At 43.9% G+C, this 22,188-nt stretch overlaps 1 protein-coding gene across 3 annotated transcripts; it reads left to right on the plus strand.

Moving 5' to 3' along the window:
- The first annotated feature begins 1,855 nt into the window (after positions 1-1,855).
- On the plus strand, positions 1,856-21,609 carry LOC140068732 (sulfotransferase 2B1-like). Of its 3 annotated transcripts, none has more exons than XM_072114135.1 (7): positions 1,856-2,028; positions 13,386-13,525; positions 16,078-16,289; positions 16,683-16,809; positions 16,891-16,985; positions 19,764-19,944; positions 21,359-21,609. In XM_072114135.1, the coding sequence occupies exons 2-7, from the start codon at positions 13,390-13,392 to the stop codon at positions 21,481-21,483; spliced, it is 876 nt and encodes a 291-aa protein (XP_071970236.1). In that variant the 5' UTR covers positions 1,856-2,028; positions 13,386-13,389; the 3' UTR covers positions 21,484-21,609. The 3 variants fall into 3 exon arrangements, with proteins under 3 accessions (XP_071970236.1, XP_071970235.1, XP_071970237.1); XM_072114134.1 differs by lacking the exon at positions 1,856-2,028 and adding an exon at positions 4,342-4,625; XM_072114136.1 differs by lacking the exon at positions 1,856-2,028 and adding an exon at positions 11,539-11,996.
- The last annotated feature ends 579 nt before the right edge of the window (positions 21,610-22,188 follow it).

The following is a 22,188-nucleotide window of genomic DNA, read 5'->3' on the forward strand; positions in this document are numbered from 1 at the left end:
CCGCAGAGAACGCTCCGCTGGATCGCGAATGGACCGGGTGTAACGTTCATCTGATGCTGGAGAAAACCATAAATGTTCCTCCAGCTATTGCATAGATTTAGTCCTCAGGGGAGGGATGTTCATTAAGCCCCTCCTCTGAGGAGCCAGGAGTAATATTAAAGGAGTAACACAAATGTTACTACTGTATTATTGACATAAGGGGAGATTTATCAGGGTTTGAAAGACAGTTGCACCTCTCTCCTGGATTGCCTGACCGCCACCTCCCTGACCCTCCCTCTCATCCCCCTGCAGGGTGGCACAGTCGACGCCCGCTGTACCCTCCCCCCCCCCCCCCCGTTCACACGTACGCAATGCCTACTCACTGTTTCGAGCTTTAGCCGGGCAAGCACACGTTTATGTGAATACAGCCTGAATATTTTTTTATTTTAAGGGGAAAGGGGGCCCCATGTAGAAATCTGCTATGGAGCCCAGCCTCTCCTAGTTACGCCCCTGTCTATCACATGTCTATCTCATGTCTATCTCTATCTCATGTCTATCACATGTCTATCTCATGTCTATCTCTATCTCATGTCTATCACATGTCTATCTCTATCTCATGTCTATCACATGTCTATATCTATCACATGTCTATCTCATGTCTATCTCTATCTCATGTCTATCACATGTCTATCTCTATCTCATGTCTATCACATGTCTATATCTATCTCATGTCTATCACATGTCTATCTCATGTCTATCACATGTCTGTCTCTATCTCATGTCTATCACATGTCTATCTCTATCTCGTGTCTATCACATGTCTATCATATGTCTATCTCTATCTCATGTCTATCACATGTCTCTCTCTATCTCATGTCTATCACATGTCTATCTCTATCTCATGTCTATCACATGTCTATCTCTATCTCATGTCTATCACATGTCTGTCTCTATCTCATGTCTATCACATGTCTATCTCTATCTCGTGTCTATCACATGTCTATCATATGTCTATCTCTATCTCATGTCTATCACATGTCTCTCTCTATCTCATGTCTATCACATGTCTCTCTCTATCTCATGTCTATCACATGTCTATCTCTATCTCATGTCTATCACATGTCTATCTCTATCTCATGTCTATCACATGTCTGTCTCTATCTCATGTCTATCACATGTCTATCTCTATCTCATGTCTATCACATGTCTCTCTCTATCACATGTCTATCACATGTCTCTCTCTATCTCATGTCTATCACATGTCTCTCTCTATCTCATGTCTATCACATGTCTATCTCTATCTCATGTCTATCACATGTCTATCTCTATCTCATGTCTATCACATGTCTATCTGTATCTCATGTCTATCACATGTCTATCTCTATCTCATGTCTATCACATGTCTATCTCTATCTCATGTCTATCACATGTCTATCTGTATCTCATGTCTATCACATGTCTATCTCTATCTCATGTCTATCACATGTCTGTCTCTATCTCATGTCTATCACATGTCTATCTCTATCTCGTGTCTATCACATGTCTATTATATGTCTATCTCTATCTCATGTCTATCACATGTCTCTCTCTATCTCATGTCTATCACATGTCTATCTCTATCTCATGTCTATCACATGTCTATCTCTATCTCATGTCTATCACATGTCTATCTCTATCTCATGTCTATCACATGTCTATTTCTATCTCATGTCTATCACATGTCTATCTGTATCTCATGTCTATCACATGTCTATCTCTATCTCATGTCTATCACATGTCTATCTCTATCTCATGTCTATCACATGTCTATCATATGTCTATCTCTATCTTGTGTCTATCACATGTCTATCTCTATCTCATGTCTATCTATAGCTTGTGTCTATCACATGTCTATGTTTATCTTATTTCATTCATATGCCTATATCTAGCTTGTGACTATCTCATGTCTTTTATGGGCTGCACTCAACAAATATGGCCCCACGGCTCACACAGGTGCATATATCCTGAGAGGGAATCCTCCGCTATGCTGTGAGCTGCATAGAGATACAGGTAGGCACCAGACACACATGATAATCACAAATTAATTAATACACAGTTACATGACGTGTTTTATGTCATTTTGAAATGGTATTTTTTTATACACTTTGTGATTTGCATCTTTATGGGAACTGGTAACTTTTAATGAATTGTGAGAGATGAGATGGATAAATAGACTTGATACTAGAGCGTGGGTGTTTTTCTATCTTTTATTTATTTTTTACTATTATTTTTGGCCCTCTGGGGTGTTTAGCCCTAGGGGTTCTTATCAATAATTCATTTTACTATATTTCCGCATATTACTTTGATAGGGTATAATACAAGGCATCTGCTGTATGTGGTCATCCTATTCCCAGTGCTGTATTTATCTCGCATTCTTAAATCTTGTATTGTAATTATGTAGTCATCTTGGTCCTGATAATGTAGCAGTTTAGTCATCTTTGTTCTAGTATGACATAGTAATCTATGTAGCTCTCTTCCTTCTAGTTACATATCTTTATTGCAATCTTTTTTCAGGTAATACATCTTTGTAGTAATCTGGTCCTGTATCTCTGTACTAACCTTGGTTCTAGATCTATTTCTATGTAGTAATTGTGGTTGTAGCAATGTATTCATGTAGTAATCTTAGCTGCATTGCTGTTTCTATGCACCGTATATACTTGAGTATAAGATAGCCTACTGACTCAAGTATAAGTCTAGGGTGGAAAATGCATTGGTCACAGCCCCCTGCCCCAGCATATAGCTAGTCAACCCCATTATATAGCCAGCTCCTGCCCCAGTATATAGCTAGTCAACCCCAGTATATAGCCAGCTCCTGCCCCAGTATATAGCTAGTCAACCCCAGTATATAGCCAGCTCCTGCCCCAGTATATAGCTAGTCAACCCCAGTATATAGCCAGCTCCTGCCCCAGTATATAGCTAGTCAACCCCAGTATATTGCCAGTCAGTCAACCTCAGTATATAGCTAGCCAACCCCAGTATATAGCTAGCCAGCCCCAGTATATAGTCAGGCAGCCTCAGTATAAAGCCAGCCAACCCCAATATATAGTCAGCCCCCTGTATATAGCCACCCGGCCCCCAATATATAGCCACCCTGGCCGCAGTATATAGGCAGCCAGCCCCCAGTATATAGCAAGCCCCCCGTATATAGCCAGCTCCTGCCCCAGTATATAGCTAGTCAACCCCAGTATATAGCCAGCTCCTGCCCCAGTATATAGCTAGTCAAACCCAGTATATTGCCAGTCAGTCAACCTCAGTATATAGCTAGCCAACCCCAGTATATAGCCAGCTAGCCCCAGTATATAGCTAGTCAACCCCAGTATATAGCCAGTCAGTCAACCCCAGTATATAGCTAGCCAGCCCCAGTATATAGCCAGCTAGCCCCAGTATATAGCTAGCCATCCCCAGTATATAGCTAGCCAGCCCCAGTATATAGTCAGGCAGCCCCAGTATAAAGCCAGCCAACCCCAATATATAGTCAGCCCCCTGTATATAGCCACCCTGCCCCCAATATATAGTCACCCTGGCCGCAGTATATAGTATAGGCAGCCAGCCCCCAGTATATAGCAAGCCCCCAGTATATAGCCTGTCAGCCCCAGTATATAGGCAGCCAGCCCCCAGTATATAGCCTGTCAGCCCCAGTATATAGCCAGACAACAACCAGTATATAGGCATCCAGCCCTAGTATATAGCCAGCCAGCTGCACTTGAAAAACAGCTACCCCTTTTCATTACTGGATAAAAAGAGCTTACCAAATCAAAAATGACATAATGCAACATGAGGAAATACTTCAGCACAGTTTTATTATGTAAAATTCCATCATCTTTTCATTAAAATGTAAAATTTCTTAAGTAACTACTTCATTTTCTATAGAGTCATCTATTTGAGTGGGATTTTGGTCAATCTTAATGTACAGATCTAAAAATGTTATCACACTCCGTTTCCTATACATTATCATTAAAAAGGTAGAGACTCATTTGAGCAAAAAAAATTTTTTTTTTACTTATGTTTAACTTTTAGTCTCTGCACTTACAATGAAATGTAGTGTGGGCATTGTACAAGCAGTTACTTTACTGTGCAAAAATATAGTTGGGAATGTTCTGTCACCTTTTCTCAGTTTAGCTTCCATTTGATATCTACTTTGTAGGGGAATAATTTGCAACAAATTAGGCACAAAACTTGGCGCAAATGAATTGGCCATGCGACAATTAAAAATTTAAATTTAAAGGGGTTGTCCAAAGCCTATAAAAAACTGGGGCTGATTAAAACAATAAGCATGTACTTATTTCCGTGGTCCTTCCCAAGAACAGCCACGCCCACCCGTCCCCATATATGCTGTCCTATACATCGCTGGGACAGGGGACGTGGCCAGCATGGCCACCCGCCTCAGCCGGCCGGAAGCTGTGCTGAGCGCAGCCAATGTAATTGAGAGACAGTGCCTGATGGCGTCCTCACAGTGCTGACGCAAGTGACGCCCCGGAGCCACATATGAATGGACAGAGAACTCAATTGTTGCAGCACAGTAGATGTTGCACTGAAGATTGTGGCAAAAGAGCCCCAGAGGAGGTGAAGAGGAGAGCGGGACCGAGCCCTAAATCTGCCTGCTCGAGGTAAGTTAGCTTTATTATATATCTACTGGCCAATTTAAAGAGGTATTCCGGGAATATGAACGTCTGACACAAAAACCCATGATGATATAAATAAATGAATACAACAATACTCAATGTCATTAGTCACAAAATGAAGCTTAAATAGTTTGATTTTATGATTTACAAAATGTATGTCCTCTATAAGGTAGGTGGAGTTATCACTAAGATGGACGCCACTGGAAACTACAAGTTCCATGATCCTTTAGTTCTCAGTAACTCCTCCTCCCTCTTATGCTCTGCTCCCAGTGATGATATAACAGACTTTCTTGCTGTTACCATAGTAATGATGTGTAACTGCCATCACCACAACACTGACCATACTGGATGCACTGCAACCAACCGACTACAGCCAAACTTAGTGGTGATCACATGACCTGCCCAGGCAGGTGCAGGACATGTGACCAGCGGCCATCTTCTGTCCTGCAACGGACCGCGCGGAGGAAATTAATGGACTGATTAAAGGGCCAGTAACATTTTAATTCTTCATTACAGTCTGTGTCACCAGCATTTTCTGCTAAGGGGAGCTAAATTTTAAATAACAACTAATTACACATTAGCTTATATTTTGAGTACCCATTTGCATATGAATTATGCTGATTCCTGGAATACCCCTTTAAGGTTCTTGATGTGTTTAATTGTGTTTAAGTGTGTTTAATTAATTCATGGGGAAGGAGGGGCTGTATATACTTAATTAATGGAGCTTGGCTGTTATACAATAAAGTTTAAGGAGCTGTATATTAATTTTTGGAGCCCCCTTCCCGTCGAGGCCCTTTTTTGATTTTGCGTTTTCGTTTTTTTTACTTTCCACATTCAAAAACGTTTTTATTTTTCCATGTAAAGAGGTCCGTGAGGGCTTGTTTTCTATGTAACAAATTGCACTTTGCAGTTACAGTTGCAGTCACGGGGGCTCATCCGTGCCTCTCCCTGTGCCCCCACACCCCACAACGGCTACTTACCCGTCCTCGCATCTGCTTCCAGTTCCACGGCCGTGCGTGATCGTCCCCACTCCTAGGGCGAGCACACGCCACATTCAGAAGATTTAAAGGGCCAGCGCGCCGTTATTTGGAGCTGGCCTTTCCCAGAATCCTATTTAACCCAGCCTCTCCCCGGACACCCTGCCGGATCTTCTTGCCTTGTGCTGTTGAAAAAGCTTGTTCCCTCATGCCCTGCGTCATGCCTTGTCATTTCCTGTTGTGACCCCGATTTCGTATTTGACTCTGAACCTGTCCCGGCTGCCCTGACATGTTGCTCCGTTCCTGACTTTGATTCCGTGCTGCCCGTCTTGACCTCCTGTCTATCCCTGACTACGATACTGTCTAACATCTCTGTACCTCGCCTTGGCTGCCACCGTGGACAAAGTCGCACCTGTAGAATGACCTGGTGGTGGTACCTTGCCGCAGCAAGTCCAACCCGCTTAGCGGCGGGCTTTGGTGAAAACCAGGTGCCACTTAGATTCTGGTCCCAGATTTTGGCTTACCCCATCGTCGAAAGTGGTCCAGTGGGTCCACTACCCCTGAAGCCTGACAGTTACTAAATTTATATAGGTTGTAATTTCTTCTAATGCATTTAAAAAAATTCAAACCTTACTTACAGAGCTGGAGGGGGAGGGGGCACTCTTTAGAGGGCTATAACTTTGGATCCCTAGAATCTCAATTCTTTTTTTATTCGAAAGAATCTTTGATATGAATCTAGAATTCTATGCACCTGGAAACTGGAGATATTGGGGCAGATTTATCAAGCAGTCTGAAAGTCAGAATATTTCCAATTGCCCATGGCAACCAATCACAGCTCCCCTTTAAAATATTCATGAGCACTGGTGAAATGAAAGCTGAGCTGTGATTGGTTGCCATGGGCAACTGGAAATATTCTGACTTTCAGACTGCTTGATAAATCTGCCCCATTAACTGTTAAAGTGACATTCTGGAGAATATATATATATATATATACAAATTATACTTGAAACTGTCACCTTAAATGTGATTATCTCTGGTTCCCTGGCATCTAGGAACACAGTCTTAGATTCATATAAAAGAATTGAAAAAAGAATTGAGGTGCCAGGGATCAAAAGATATGGTTTATAGAATTCCCAGACAAACCTCATAATGTGCACCCTGTGAGGATGTGTGAAATACGTCCTTACAGGGAAGGGGTTTACATAAACAAATATAGATTATAACTTAACCTGACAAATGACACTCTTCTATAGCTGGGAGGTGATACTGGGACACCTCTTGTTTACAAAAGATTTTGTCGTTAGTCATATATGCAAGTAAAAAGCAAACATGAAAGCCACATTAATAAAGAATATCTGCTCCTTGGCCTATGTGGTATTTCTGAATGAGTATGGACGCTGTTTTGTAGTATTTTCAGTTTTTCAGGTTGTTTTCATTTTTCTGAGTTGTATGTCCATATGTCATCTGCAAAAAAAAAAAAAAAATGAAAGAAGGCTGGAAAATAATGAATGATTCTGCTACCTAGCAACTGATTAACACAAATGCATAGACTTCTACGGGAGGGCAGAGTGGCCAAAAATAGCACATGCCCTCAGTTTTATTTTCTCTGGGGCACTAGGCTCATACACAGGCTATTAAAATATCAGGCATGAATATGAATCAGCTAAAGAGCAAAAATATGTAAGGAATCATCAAATACACTGAGACGGTGGAAGTCCGCTTTTTATTGTCTTAATGTACAATCTGATTAGTTGGTTGCTGATAGTGGGAATGATAGGGCATTTATTATAATTGTTCTATGGATTAAGTAGAACCTACATAATTAGTATAGCAGGTATACCTTTTGTAAAGTCAGTAGGGACAATAATCCCCTTCTTAACCACACCCCCTTTTGATATCACTTAATATTGTAAAATTTCACAATGCCCTGTCTATTATACAGTTCATGGATCCCCTTTATTTCAGGAGTCCCCCAAATCAGTTTTTGCTGTGTAGTGTTTTTTTTTTCAACTTAATGTAGTATAAGCCGAGTTTTTCAGAACAATTTTTGTGAAAACTCTTGTTTCTCCCCTCATCCTCATAGACTGCAAGCTCTTGTGTCACCCCCTCATCCTCATAGAGTGTAAGCTCTTGTGTCAGCCCCTCATCCTCATAGACTGTAAGCTCTTGTGTCACCCCCTCATCCTCATAGACTGTAAGCTCTTGTGTCACCCCCTCATCCTCATAGAGTGTAAGCTCTTGTGTCAGCCCCTCATCCTCATAGACTGTAAGCTCTTGTGTCACCCCCTCATCCTCATAGACTGTAAGCTCTTGTGTCAGCCCCTCATCCTCATAGACTGTAAGCTCTTGTGTCAACCCCTTCATCGTCATTGACTGTAAACTCTTGTGTCACCCCCTCATCCTCATAGACTGTAAGTTCTTGTGTCACTCCCTCATCCTCATAGACTGTAAGCTCTTGTGCCACCCCCTCATTTTCATAGACTGTAAGCTCTTGTGCCTCTCCTCATCCTCATAGACTGTAAGCTCTTGTGTCTCCCCTCATCCTCATAGACTGTAAGCTCTTGTGTCACCCCCTCATCCTCATAGACTGTAAGCTCTTGTGTCACCCCCTCATCCTCATAGACTGTAAGCTCTTGTGTCAGCCCCTCATCCTCATAGACTGTAAGCTCTTGTGTCAACCCCTTCATCGTCATAGACTGTAAACTCTTGTGTCACCCCCTCATCCTCATAGACTGTAAGTTCTTGTGTCACTCCCTCATCCTCATAGACTGTAAGCTCTTGTGCCACCCCCTCATCCTCATAGACTGTAAGCTCTTGTGCCTCTCCTCATCCTCATAGACTGTAAGCTCTTGTGTCTCCCCTCATCCTCATAGACTGTAAGCTCTTGTGTCACCCCCTCATCCTCATAGACTGTAAGCTCTTGTGTCACCCCCTTATCCTCACAGACTGTAAGCTCTTGTGTCAACCCCTCATCCTCATAGACTGTAAGCTCTTGTGTCACCCCTTCATCCTCATAGACTGTAAGCTCTTGTGTCACCCCCTCATCCTCATAGACTGTAAGCTCTTGTGTCACCCCCTCATCCTCATAGACTGTAAGCTCTTGTGTCACCCCCTCATCCTCATAGACAGTAAGCTCTTGTGTCTCCCCTTAATCCTCATAGACTGTAAGCTCTTGTGTCACCCCCTCATCCTCATAGACTGTAAGCTCTTGTGTCACCCCCTCATCCTCATAGACTGTAAGCTCTTGTGTCACCCCCTCATCCTCATAGACTGTAAGCTCTTGTGTCTCCCCTTAATCCTCATAGACTGTAAGCTCTTGTGTCCCCCCCTCATCCTCATAGACTGTAAGCTCTTGTGTCACCCCCTCATCCTCATAGACTGTAAGCTCTTGTGTCACCCCCTCATCCTCATAGACTGTAAGCTCTTGTGTCACCCCCTCATCCTCATAGACTGTAAGCTCTTGTGTCACCCCCTCATCCTCATAGACTGTAAGCTCTTGTGTCCCCCCTCATCCTCATAGACTGTAAGCTCGTGTGTCCCCCTCATCCTCATAGACTGTAAGCTCTTGTGTCACCCCCTCATCCTCATAGACTGTAAGCTCTTGTTTACTTATGATTTCTACTACTGTTCCCTGCTCCTCCATGTGATGGAAGCTGCCAGGATATTTACCATATACATCCTGTATGTGCCCTGTGCAGTGTTCCAGGGATTTACAGTACAGACCAAAAGTTTGGACACATCTTCTCATTCAAAGAGTTTTCTGTATTCTGTGAAGGCATCAAAACTAAGAATAAACACATGGGGAATTATATACTTAACAAAAAAGTGAAACAACCGAAAATATGTCTTAGAGTTCAGGTTTTGCTTTGATGCTTTGCTCTTGGCATTCTCTTGATGAGCTTCAAGAGGTAGTCACCTGAAATGGTTTTCACGTGTCAGGTGTAATTAGTGGGATTTCTTGTCTTATAAATGGGGTTGGAACCATCAGTTGTGTTGTACAGGAGTCAGGTGGATACACGGCTGAGAGTCCTGCTGAATAGACTGGTAGATTTTGTATTATGGCTAGATAAAAGCAGCTAAGTAAAGAAAAAACAAGGGTCTGTTATTACTTGAAGAAATGAAGGTCAGTAAATCCGAAGAATTGGGGAAGCTTTGAAAATGTCACTAAGTGCAGTTGCAAAAAACATCAAGTGCTACAAAGAAACTGGCTGACATGAAAACCGCCCCAGAAAAGGAAGACCAAGAGTCACCTCTGCTGCGGAGGATAAGAGTCACCTCTGCTGCGGAGGATAAGAGTCACCTCTGCTGCGGAGGATAAGAGTCACCTCTGCTGCGGAGGATAAGAGTCACCTCTGCTGCGGAGGATAAGAGTCACCTCTGCTGCGGAGGATAAGAGTCACCTCTGCTGCGGAGGATAAGAGTCACCTCTGCTGCGGAGGATAAGAGTCACCTCTGCTGCGGAGGATAAGAGTCACCTCTGCTGCGGAGGATAAGAGTCACCTCTGCTGCGGAGGAAAAGAGTCACCTCTGCTGCGGAGGATAAGAGTCACCTCTGCTGCGGAGGATAAGAGTCACCTCTGCTGCGGAGGATAAGAGTCACCTCTGCTGCGGAGGATAAGAGTCACCTCTGCTGCGGAGGATAAGAGTCACCTCTGCTGCGGAGGATAAGAGTCACCTCTGCTGCGGAGGAGAAGAGTCACCTCTGCTACGGAGGATAAGAGTCACCTCTGCTGTGGAGGATAAGAGTCACCTCTGCTGCGGAGGATAAGAGTCACCTCTGCTGCGGAGGATAAGAGTCACCTCTGCTGCGGAGGATAAGAGTCACCTCTGCTGCGGAGGATAACAGTCACCTCTGCTGCGGAGGATAAGAGTCACCTCTGCTGCGGAGGATAACAGTCACCTCTGCTACGGAGGATAAGAGTCACCTCTGCTACGGAGGATAAGAGTCACCTCTGCTACGGAGGATAAGAGTCACCTCTGCTGTGGAGGATAAGAGTCACCTCTGCTACGGAGGATAAGAGTCACCTCTGCTGCGGAGGATAAGAGTCACCTCTGCTGCGAAGGATAAGAGTCACCTCTGCTACGGAGGATAAGAGTCACCTTAGACCAGTGGAAATCTCTGCTTTGATCTGATGAGTCCAAATTTAAGATCTTTGGTTCCAACCACCGTGTCTTTCTGCGACGTGGAAAAGGTGAACGAATGGACTATACATGCCTGGTTCCCACCATGAAGCCTGGAGGAGGAGGTGTGATGGCGTGGGGGCTTTGTTGGTGACACTGTTGGGGAACCAGCATGGTTACCCCAGCATTTTGCAGCGGCTGCCATTCCATCTGGTTATGACAATACAGAAAACTTTTGGTCTGTAGTGTACTTGTGGGAAACTAAATGGATTTAATTCTACATTACTTTGAAGGAGAACACAAGGCATTATGGGATCTGTGGGCAGGCTAACTGGCCTCAGCGTGAGAGCATAGACAGGCAGACATCAATCTACACCAACTTCACCTCTGATGAGAAAGATTTTTATCAAACACTTTCAGAACTGAAAATGCCATAACTTTGGAAAGAAAAGGGCGAGCAGCACAAAGTAGGCATCGTTCTGTTTATAATAATTTGGTAAAATCATTACGGGGGTCATTTACTAAGGGCCCGAATCTCTATGTTTCGTCGGGTTTCCTGAAAATTACCGTTGTGCGCCGAATTGCCCCGGGTTTTTGGCGCACGCGATCGGATTGTGGCGCATCGGCGCCGGCATGCACACAGCGGAAATCGGGGGGGGGGGGCGTGGCCGTTGGAAAACCCGACGGATTCGGAAAAACCACAGAAATTAAAAAATTACCTGCACCGACGATAGGACGGTGAACTCCAGTGAACTCCGACGGACTTCAGCGCAGCAGCGACACCTGGTGGACATCGGGCGCACTGCCTTAGTGAATCGCCAGAAGATCCGTATCCTCGACATAGAACGCGCCGCTGGATCGTGACTGGACCGGGTAAGTAAATCTGCCCCTATAACTTTACAGTTGCGCTTTAAGTCTGGTATTAATGATATAAAACATACAATATTGTGTGTGAGTGTGTAAAAGTAGGTTCTAGAATCTGATGTAAATGATCATTAATTCAATAAAATTAATGAAATAAATGTCATCTAACCTTAGGAATACAATATCAATGTTTGGTGGGAGAAGAACTAGTGACCACTTGGTTTATCTAAGCTGCAATACCAGGCAGAAAAACAGTGGGGCAGATTTACTTACCCGGCCCATTCGCGATCCAGTGCGATTCACTAAGATAGTTCCTCCGACGTCCACCAGGTGTAGCTGCTGCCTTGAAGTCCACCGAGGCCCACCGGAGTGCACAAGCCTATACTTGGTGAAGGTAAGCGCGTGTCCAGCGACACTTTTTTTCTTTTTAAATGCAGCGGTTTCTCCAAATCCGTCGGGTTTTCGTTCGGCCACGCCCCCGATTTCCGTTGCGTGCATGCCGGCGCTGATCGGACACAATCCGATCGCGCGCGCCAAAAACCCGGGCTATACAGGGAAAATTGGCGCAAATCGAAAATATTCGGGTAACACGTCGGGAAAACGCGAATCGGGCCCTGTAAATGACCCCCAGTATCTAGCAGTACATCAAATTCAGGTTATATACAATTTACTTATAAAATTATTACATACAAGATTCCTATAGTCATCTATCTTTGGCCAGGTAACAGAGACTGGTGAATGTGTCATGACATGTTGTTTGTATAGTTACATAGTTTATACAGTTAAAAAAAGACACTTGTCCATCAAATTCAACCAAGGAAGGGAAGGGATTGGATGAGGAAGGGATTTAGGGGAAACAATTCTATATAACATAACCATCAATGTTATTTAGGTGTAAAAAGGCATCTAGGCTCTTCTTGAAGCTCTCTGCTGTCCCTGCTGTCACCAGCGCCTGAGCTCGGCTATTCCACAGAGTGACAGTTCTCATAGTAAAAAGCCCTGTCTCCTCTGGTTATTAAACCTTGTTTTCTCCCTATCCCAAGAGTCCATACCACTTTGATACATGACAAGATATTCCTGGCTTTACAGGCAGCTGATTAACACTGAATGCTGTTATATAATCTATGATCTACTAGTACCCCCAGGTCCTTCTTAACAAGGGACTCTCCCAGATTTACCCCCCCCCCAAGGACATATTTTGCCCTTGGATTATTAGCCCCCAGGTGCATAACCTTACATTTATCCACATTAAACCTCATTTGCCAAGTGGATGACCAAACATTCAGTCTGTCCAAGTCACCCTGCAGCCTATGAACATCCTCCATAGACTGTATCACACTACACAGCTTGTACTACTACTCCCATCCTCCATAGACTGTATTACACTACATGGCTAGTACTACTCCCATCCTCCATAGACTGTATTACACTCCACAGTTTGGTGTCATCTGCAAAAATAGACACAGTGCTATTAATTCCTACCTCTATATCATTAATAAATATAATAAATAGTAGTGGGCCAAGCACAGAACCCTGGGGTCCAGCACTCATAACTGGTGACCATTCCGAGTAGGAATCATTGACCACAACTCTCTGGATACGATCCTTCAGCCAGTTCTCAATCCAATTGCAAATGATTCCTGCCAAACCACTAGACCAATCCCTTTAATGCTGAAGAGCATCGATAATATGTTACTCCTGAATATACCAATAATAGATGAACATTTCAGACTTTTTATCCCCTGTTATATAGTCTCAGTGTTGTGTCTTTTTTTTTTTAAAGGAAAATGTCTGATATTTACTTTAATTACAAGGGAACACTTTTCTCCCCTGTGGCAACCTCCGCGGAAGATTTGTCATTTGTGGAAAATGAATTTCAAGTCCTGGATGATGATATTTTTAATATTACATATCCTAAATCAGGTAAAGGATAACTAAATGAATACTGCTAACATTTACATAATTCACTCACAGTCATATGATTAGGATTGTTATTATCATTTCAGTTCATACGAAACGTCATTTCTTCGATGTAGTCGGATATTGTTTAAATATAACATTAGACCCGTCTGGACTCCTGCAGGTTCTATTTCTGCAGTTTGAAGTTCTCTGGGCTGACTTGGTTTGCCTGACCTCCCTTGTTGGTCTCTCTTACTGTTTTGTGTCCAAATTCAAGTTAGGGACCGCTGCCCAGTTTTTCCCTACGATTTAGAGTAGAGCCACCAAGTAGGCAGGGATAGAGGATGTTGGAAGCGCAGTGCTTGCACTTCTTCCCCATCTTAACTAAACTATTTATCAAAAGTGTGTAAAAGTAAGAAGTGTGTGGCATTAAAAGGGTTGTCCAAAACCTAAAAAAACTGACATATGGCCGGGATGGGACTGATTAAAACAATAAACATATACTCATATACTTACCCCCGAAGTCCCTCCCGGTGTCCCATGCTGCCATTTCTGCACTCAGTACAACTTCAGACCCTGGTGGCCCACCACTCCCACCTATCCTCATATTTCCGCGCTGGGACAGGGGACGGGTGGGCATGGCCAGCCACCACTGTACTTCAGCGCAGCTTCCGTGCCCCTGAAAACAAACAGGTAACGAAGAACTAAATGACTTTTAACTTCTAGAAGGCAAGAATTATAAATGAGGGATCCCTAGTTCTGTCGTTCTGCTCTCTCCTTCCTCTCCTCCGATATTTCTTATGTGAGCTGTTGATTCATTCTATGTACTGTGGAAGATATGCGCTGTTATACACACATACGTATATATATATATTATACCATACAATGTGAAGCATAATAAAATTATCAGGGCCCCCTGACACTGCGGACACTGCTATGGCTGCTACCGCTGTAGTTCTGCCCTTGGTGCTGTTTGGTGGCCTGAGCACCTGTGGCAGAAGGGGAGTTAGCCCCTGGGTTCAGTCTAGAGATGGAGGTAGAGGTAGGAGGAGACTAGAGTGGAGCAGGAGAAGAAGCTCTGTCTGTATCAAAAGAGAACTCTATCTGAGCTTGGAGTTTCTCCATATGGTTAGCCAGCAGCTATGCCATCTTGGAAACCAGCCAAGCATTGGACAAAATCAATTAGCTGTACTGAGCCGGTTATCTCAGCAGGTTTTAGGTTCCAGGTGAGCAGTCTGGCAGTCAGTGAAGCGGTGAAAAGGCACCTTAAAGGGCACCTACCACCACGAATCTACCTATAAAGGTAGATCGGGTGGTAGGTGGATGTATGGGACGTGAGGATAGCCCTTTTTAGAGCTAATCCTCACGTCCCCGCTAGCCTAGCATAAACTTTATTGACCGAATATGTTAATTTAATTAAGCGGCTACCAGGGCGTGGAGTAGCCGGACACGAGGCTACACGGCGCGGCTACTCCACGCCCCAGTAGCTGCTTTCCCCCGCCTACCCTGCGATCTTCGGCGCGCAGCTCCTGGCAGCTGCGCGCCCTCGTCCGAGAAGCCGGAGTTCTGCGCATGCGCAGTAACTCCGGCCTCGTTCCCGAGATCGCGCATCTTGGCCGGAGTTACTGCGCATGCGCAGAACTCCGGCTTCTCGGACGAGGGCGCGCAGCTGCCAGGAGCTGCGCGCCGAAGATCACAGGGTAGGCGGGGGAAAGCAGCTACTGGGGCATGGAGTAGCCGCGCCGTGTAGCCTCGTGTCCGGCTACTCCACGCCCCGGTAGCCGCTTAATTAAATTAACATATTCGGTCAATAAAGTTTATGCTAGGCTAGCGGGGACGTGAGGATTAGCTCTAAAAAGGGCTATCCTCACGTCCCATACATCCACCTACCACCCGATCTACCTTTATAGGTAGATTCGTGGTGGTAGGTTCCCTTTAAGAAAGGGTTTGTGATGGGGCTCCACGTTTTCTTATGGACTGCCTCTTTAGTCCCCACCCCAGCTATACAGGCTCAAAATACAGTAGATATGCCAGTGCTGTTTAGCTTAAACATCCCTTCCTCTTCATTTCTATTTACCAAATATGCTTGAGTATAAGTCAACTTGAGTATAAGCCGACGTCCCTAATTTTACCACAAAAAACTGGGAAACCTTATTGGGGGATAATTAACTTACCTGTCCTTCGCGATCCCCAAAAGAGCATTGTCCGACTGGAAGAAGATCCTGCGCCCAATTTCCTGCATGTGTCACTTCCCCGCTCAGGTCCGCCGGAGTTCACCTTCTTCTTCCCGATTCATGTAACTGCTTGGATTGTGACACAATTTTAAAGTGAAATCCCGCAGTCAGTCCGAGTCCGATGGCCTGCCCTTCTACCCCCACCCCCCCCAGTGGCACGATTCCCGAAAATGTCGGAAAACCCCATGGAAATGCGGGCGCAGGACCCTTAGTAAACAAGCCCCATTGACTCAAGTATAAGCCTAGGGTGGGAAATGCAGCCATTAACAAAATGTCCAGTAGTAGAGTGATGAGAATTAGATAATAAGAAATAATTCTGTCACCTTTTATGATGATCATTAGGTACCTCGTGGATGATTGAAATTTTGAGTCTTATCCTAAAGAATGGAGACCCAACATGGATCAAGACTGTCCCAAACTGGGAGAGAGCACCTTGGCTTGAAATAGTAGGTTGTGCTAAAAATCTGCAACTGAGCAAGGAACGTCCACGTCTTATAACCAGCCACTTGCCCAGACACATTTTTACGAAAACATTTGAAGGCTCTAACGCAAAGGTAAATTATACACCCAATTTAGAGAATAACTTTCTCGAACAGCCAAAAATGGGTTAAAATAATGGTCATAATATTATAATATATAGAAAATGTAGGCTGCATAGTAAGTCCTTGGACTACTGCAACTTTCTCCTCTACGGTCTCCCAGCTTAAAGAGAACCTGCCATTTAAACGATCTAACCCACCATACATGCTACATTAAAAACTATGTCCCCAACATCGAACAGGTGTAGCCACGCCCCTCTTATATGACAAAGGGGACAGGATTAGGTAGATATTCCTCAGTAGAGGAATCCAAGCTGCAGAGATATCCAGGATTTCAAGAATATCAAAACTTTTGGCCACGATTGTAGTGACAGCTAATAAATGCTTCTCGCTTTTGATTTTTTTCAGGTCATATACACAATAAGGAATCCTAAAGATACTGCTATCTCCTTGTATTATTTTTCTAAAATGTTTGTATGCTACAAAGATCCGGATAGTATAGATGATTTCCTTAAAGATTTCTTAGTTGGAAACCGTAAGTAGTTAAAAATAATAGAATCTTTATGTATATCGTAGGGTTATATGTTATCAGTTATTTATCCATAATCTATTTTAGTATCACGTGGATCGTGGTTTAGTCATGTGAAAGGATGGATGAAATTGATGGGTCAGGACAACTTTATGTTTCACACCTATGAAGATCTTCAAAAGGTAAAGTTTTATTTAAACATTTAACATAAAGAGAAAACTCTAAATACAAACATTTCATTGTAATTATGGTTAAAGGGGTTGAAGAAGAGGAACCATAAATAGAAGCTGGAGAAGAGGAGCCATAAAGAGAAGCTGGAGAAGTGGAACCGGAAACAGAAGCTGAAGAAGAGGAACCGGAAAGAGAAGCTGGAGAAGAGAAGCCAGAAAGAGAAGCTGGAGAAGAGAAGCTGGAGAAGTGGAACCGTAAACAGAAGCTGAAGAAGAGGAACCGGAAAGAGAAGCTGGAGAAGAGGAACCGGAAAGAGAAGCTGAAGAAGTGGAACCGGAAACAGAAGCTGATGAAGAGGAACCAGAAAGAGAAGCTGGAGAAGGGGAACCGGAAAGAAAGATGGAGGTAAGGAGCCAGAAAGAGAAGCTGGAGAAGAAGAGCCAGAAAGAGAAGCTGGTGAAGAGGAACTGGAAAGAAATATGGAGGTAAGGAGCCAGAAAGAGAAGCTAAAGAAGTGGAACTGGAAACAGAAGCTGATGAAGAGGAACCAGAAAGAGAAGCTGGTGAAGAGGAACCGGAAGGAAAGATGGAGGTAAGGAGCCAGAAAGAGAATCTGGAGAAGAGGAGCCAGAAAGAGAAGCTGGTGAAGAGGAGCCAGAAAGAGAAGCTGGAGAAGAGGAACCGGAAAGAGAAGCTGGAGAAGAGGAACCAGAAAGAAAGATGGAGGTAAGGAGCCAGAAAGAGAAGCTGGAGAAGAGGAGCCAGAAAGAGAAGCTGGAGAAGAGGAACCGGAAAGAGAAGCTGGAGAAGAGGAACCGGAAAGAGAAGCTGGAGAAGAGGAACTGGAAAGAGAAGTAGGAGAATAGGAACCTGGAAAGAGAAGCTGGAGAAGAGGAACTGGAATGAGAAGCTGGAGAAGAGGAACTGGAAAGAGAAGCTGGAAAAGAGAAACTGGAAAGAGAAGTAGGAGAAGAGGAACCTGGAAAGAGAAGCTGGAGAAGAGGAACCTGGAAAGAGAAGCTGGAGAAGAGGAACTGGAAAGAGAAGCTGGAGAAGAGGAACCGGAAAGAGAAGCAGGAGAAGAGGAGCCAGAAAGAGAAGCTGGTGAAGAGGAGCCAGAAAGAGAATCTGGAGAAGAGGAACCGGAAAGAGAAGCTGGAGAAGAGGAACCGGAAAGAGAAGCAGGAGAATAGGAACCTGGAAAGAGAAGCTGGAGAAGAGGAACCGGAAAGAGAAGCTGGAGAAGGGGAACTGGAAAGAGAATCAGGAGAAGAGGAACCTGGAAAGAGAAGCTTGAGAGGAGGAACTGGAAAGAGAAGCTGGAGAAGAGGAACTGGAAAGAGAAGCTGGAGAAGAGGAACCGGAAAGAGAAGCTGGAGAAGAGGAACTGGAAAGAGAAGCTGGAGAAGAGGAGCCATAAAGAGAAGCTGGAGAAGTGGAACCGGAAACAGAAGCTGAAGAAGAGGAACTGGAAAGGGAAGCTGGAGAAGAGGAGCCATAAAGAGAAGCTAGAAAAGAGGAACCGGAAAGAGAAGCTGGAGAAGAGAAGCCAGAAAGAGAAGCTGGAGAAGAGAAGCTGGAGAAGTGGAACCGGAAAGAGAAGCTGGAGAAGAGGAACCGGAAAGAGAAGCTGGAGAAGAGGAACTGGAAAGAGAAGCTGGAGAAGAGGAGCCAGAAAGAGAAGCTGGAAAAGAGGAGCCAGAAAGAGAAGCTGGAGAAGAGGAACTGGAAAGAGAAGCTGGAGAAGAGGAACCGGAAAGAGAAGCTGGAGAAGAGGAACTGGAAAGAGAAGCTGGAGAAGAGGAACTGGAAAGAGAATCAGGAGAAGAGGAACCTGGAAAGAGAAGCTTGAGAGGAGGAACTGGAAAGAGAAGCTGGAGAAGAGGAACCGGAAAGAGAAGCTGGAGAAGAGGAATCGGAAAGAGAAGTTGGAGAAGAGGAGCTGAAGAAGTGGAACCGGAAACAGAAGCTGAAGAAGAGGAACCAGAAACAGAAGCTGAAGAAGAGGAACCTGGAAAGAAAGATGAAGAAGAGGAGCCAGAAAGAGAAGCTGGGGAAGAGGAACCGGAAAGAGAAGCAGGAGATGAGGACCCGGAAAAAGAAGCTGGATATTACAGATGGATATTTAAACCTCTGAAAATCAATATTTGAGCGATTGTAGTTTTCTATCTTATCTTGCTTCATCAAAGTAAAGCTATTAGTCGATAGAGGAAACTGATTGCTGTCACTTGAATGTGAGTAAGTCGGGTCTGCCTATCTCACCTTCACTCTGACCATGCCTTCATGCCTCCCTCATTTGGCCATATGGAATTAGCCTGGGTATTGTATTAATTGGGCATGTGGGCACATATGCATTAAGGGCTCTTCTGCACAAGTTACTTTTTTGTCTTCTTCTCTGTGGTGTTTGCACTTGAGCCATACCTTTGCATTTATGCTTATGTATCACCTGGTTTACATTGTTTAGTCAGATTGAGATAGGCAGTTTAGGGAACAGGTTTGGTCCTTGGTAGTTGTGTACACCTGGCTGGTGTACCTTTTAATTGTTTTATTTTATTGTTGTCCTGTCTCTTTTATTGTCTGTTCACATTTTTGTACCAATAAACTTTAGATCACATGCATCCAACAGTCTTTTCTTCTTTTGGTCCGCATAGTTATTTGGGATGCGTGGACTCTTGGTTCCTATTTAATATTGGTACTGCCTGTCCTTATTTCTGTTTTGTTGAATGAAAGTACAATCCAAAATGAAAGCTGAATCTTGCCTTTTAACTGTCTGTCCGGATCTGTTACAGGACCTACGAGGAAGTGTGATGAAAATATGCAAATTTCTTGGAAAGGAGTTGGATGATAAAGCAGTGGATTCCGTGGTGGCAAATGTCTCTTTTGAGAACATGAAAGAGAACAATATGTCTAATTTCACTCGTCTCCCAAATCACTTTATGGACCTTGACAAAAGTCCATTCATGAGAAAAGGTAAACAAAATGGAATTGTCCGAAAACTAAATACGTATTAATACTAAAGATGTATTAATCTAACTTCAGTCGACCTAGTTTGCTAATTGCACACTTTAAGGGAACCTGTCAGGAGCATCTAGCCTCCCAAACCAAAGTCCCCACCATTATTTTCTATAGTAAGTTGCTCTGTATGATGATGAGATGAGTCAGCACCTGTAAATTATAAAATTACCCCTCCCCCACCTGTATTGTCATCCTGTGATTTGAGTCACCTGGGTGTTCCGGCTTAGTCTGACTGTAGCATCCCCTTCGTCCTCTGGTAAACATGCTCCCTTCACACACCTCCTGCTGAGCTGCAGCATAAAAAGGGGGTGTGAATGTTATGTGCAGGAGGCATTCAGGGGGTGTGTATACCAGAGGACATCAGAGGAAGGGGTGTGGCAGCCTGACTCAGCTCGGCTCAAAAACACCCATCTGACTCAGTTCAATGGATTACAATGCTGATGAAATGCACATTACAAATACTTAATTTTGGGGCATCTTTAGTTTATTTAGCAGATTACTACACACATACGAAATATGTGTTTTTGTGATTTTTCTAATTACCGTATATATGCATTGGTGGTATTTTGGGTATTTTTTCTATTAATTTTTACTAAAAAATGTAATCGTTTTTTTTTTAACTTTAATGTTTTCTTCCACAGTTTGGCTTGAATAAGTAATCATCTGATTGCTGGTTAAAGCTCAATACTAATGTATTGCAGTATGTAAAGTAATTGACTGTTACATTCAGGTCCTGCCCACTGACATGCAGTGACCTAAGGCAGCCCTGAGGTACTCAACAGACCCTGTGGCTGCCATTGGTGGATCACATCCCTCCAGTAAGCAGCATGGGGTGCGTCTAATCCATGGAGAGAGCAGGCACATTCCCCTTATATGCCACGGTCATGTGAACACCCACAATATGAGTTACTATATATCCCGTCATTGGTGTTAGAGGTGGGTGTCAGCTGTAATGTCCAGCTTCTGGCACTGGCTCCTCTTGTGAGCTGGTGCAAATTTTCTGCAGCTAAGGGAGGACCTTGATGGTATCAACTAAGGCAATGTCCTCAAAAACAAAAGTACCCAAAATGAATGGGTCCAGCATGTGCCAGTAATGTGCACGTCAGAGCATTGTGCACCTGTGGAGCCATCTGAGGACTCACAGGTCGGCGGTGAACTAGACATATGCAGGAATTTCAAATTTCAGAAGGACGGGTTAACGAGACAGAGCGTCCAAGAGAAGGCCGGGGAGCTTGGCTGGATCCAACAAACGTCTTGCGTCTTCTTACTATAAAGTACTGTGTGGGGTTTATTTAGTTGGGAGGAGATGACAGGTTCCCTTTAAATATATGTTACACTACTTTGCTGCCACTTTTTTTTGCCCCCACAGGAATAGTCGGTGATTGGAAAAATCATTTTACTGTGGCTCAAAACGAATATTTTGACAAGATCTACAAAGCGGAAATGCAGGATTTTCCAGTGAAGTTTCCTTGGGATGAAAGCATCTATAATTAATACAACTCAATGGCTTTGGCCGTTAGGTACTGCACCAATCCCAAAAAAGTAAAAAGAATATCTAAACTGTGATGAGAGTTAAATATAAGGTATCACTAAGCTACACGATCACCCAATAAATAAAGAACTACAGCTTGAATTGATGGTTCATATTTTTAATTTTAAAACATCTATTAGAATTATATTGTCAGGAACCTGGCTGCTCGCTGACTTAGGTTCGGGAGGGGAACCTGCCGGGTCTCACTGGACCGGGCTCTGACAGCTTTCCTCCCTCCAAGAACCAGAGTGACATAGCTGCCACCACTCCTCATATACAGGCTGGCGAGACACCAAGGGTGTACCTACAGGGGTAACAGCCATAATAGCCGCTATGGGGCCCGCAATGTCAGGAAGGGACCCGCATCTGGGGTATTGGGTGTGTATATGCTGTATATATGTATATAGCTGCATGTATGTGTGTATATTCTGTATGTATATGTGGTTTGTGCATATGTTGTATGTATATAAATGATTGTATATATGAGTGTATAAATTTGTGAGTGTACAAATACACAGATTTTATAAAGGAGGAAGGGGGGCTCCATACAGAAGTGTGCTATGGGGCCCTGCCTCTCCTAGCTACGCCCCTGTGAGACACCTAGCATGTATAATGCACAAACATATTACAGACACAAATAAAGCAATCAATGTAGGTGTCACGGGTGA

This window comes from Engystomops pustulosus, chromosome 7 (genome assembly GCF_040894005.1).
Source record: "Engystomops pustulosus chromosome 7, aEngPut4.maternal, whole genome shotgun sequence".
Lineage (NCBI taxonomy): Eukaryota > Metazoa > Chordata > Amphibia > Anura > Leptodactylidae > Engystomops > Engystomops pustulosus.

Excerpts from the sequence above, each read along its gene's own strand:
- LOC140068732 (XM_072114134.1), top strand. The coding sequence starts at position 4,504 with ATGAATGGACAGAGAACTCAATTGTTGCAGCACAGTAGATGTTGCACT. Across the intron at positions 4,626-13,385 it reads CCTAAATCTGCCTGCTCGAG|GAAAATGTCTGATATTTACT; the intron begins GTAAGTTAGCTT and ends TTTTTTTTAAAG. Across the intron at positions 19,945-21,358 it reads AAGTCCATTCATGAGAAAAG|GAATAGTCGGTGATTGGAAA; the intron begins GTAAACAAAATG and ends TTGCCCCCACAG.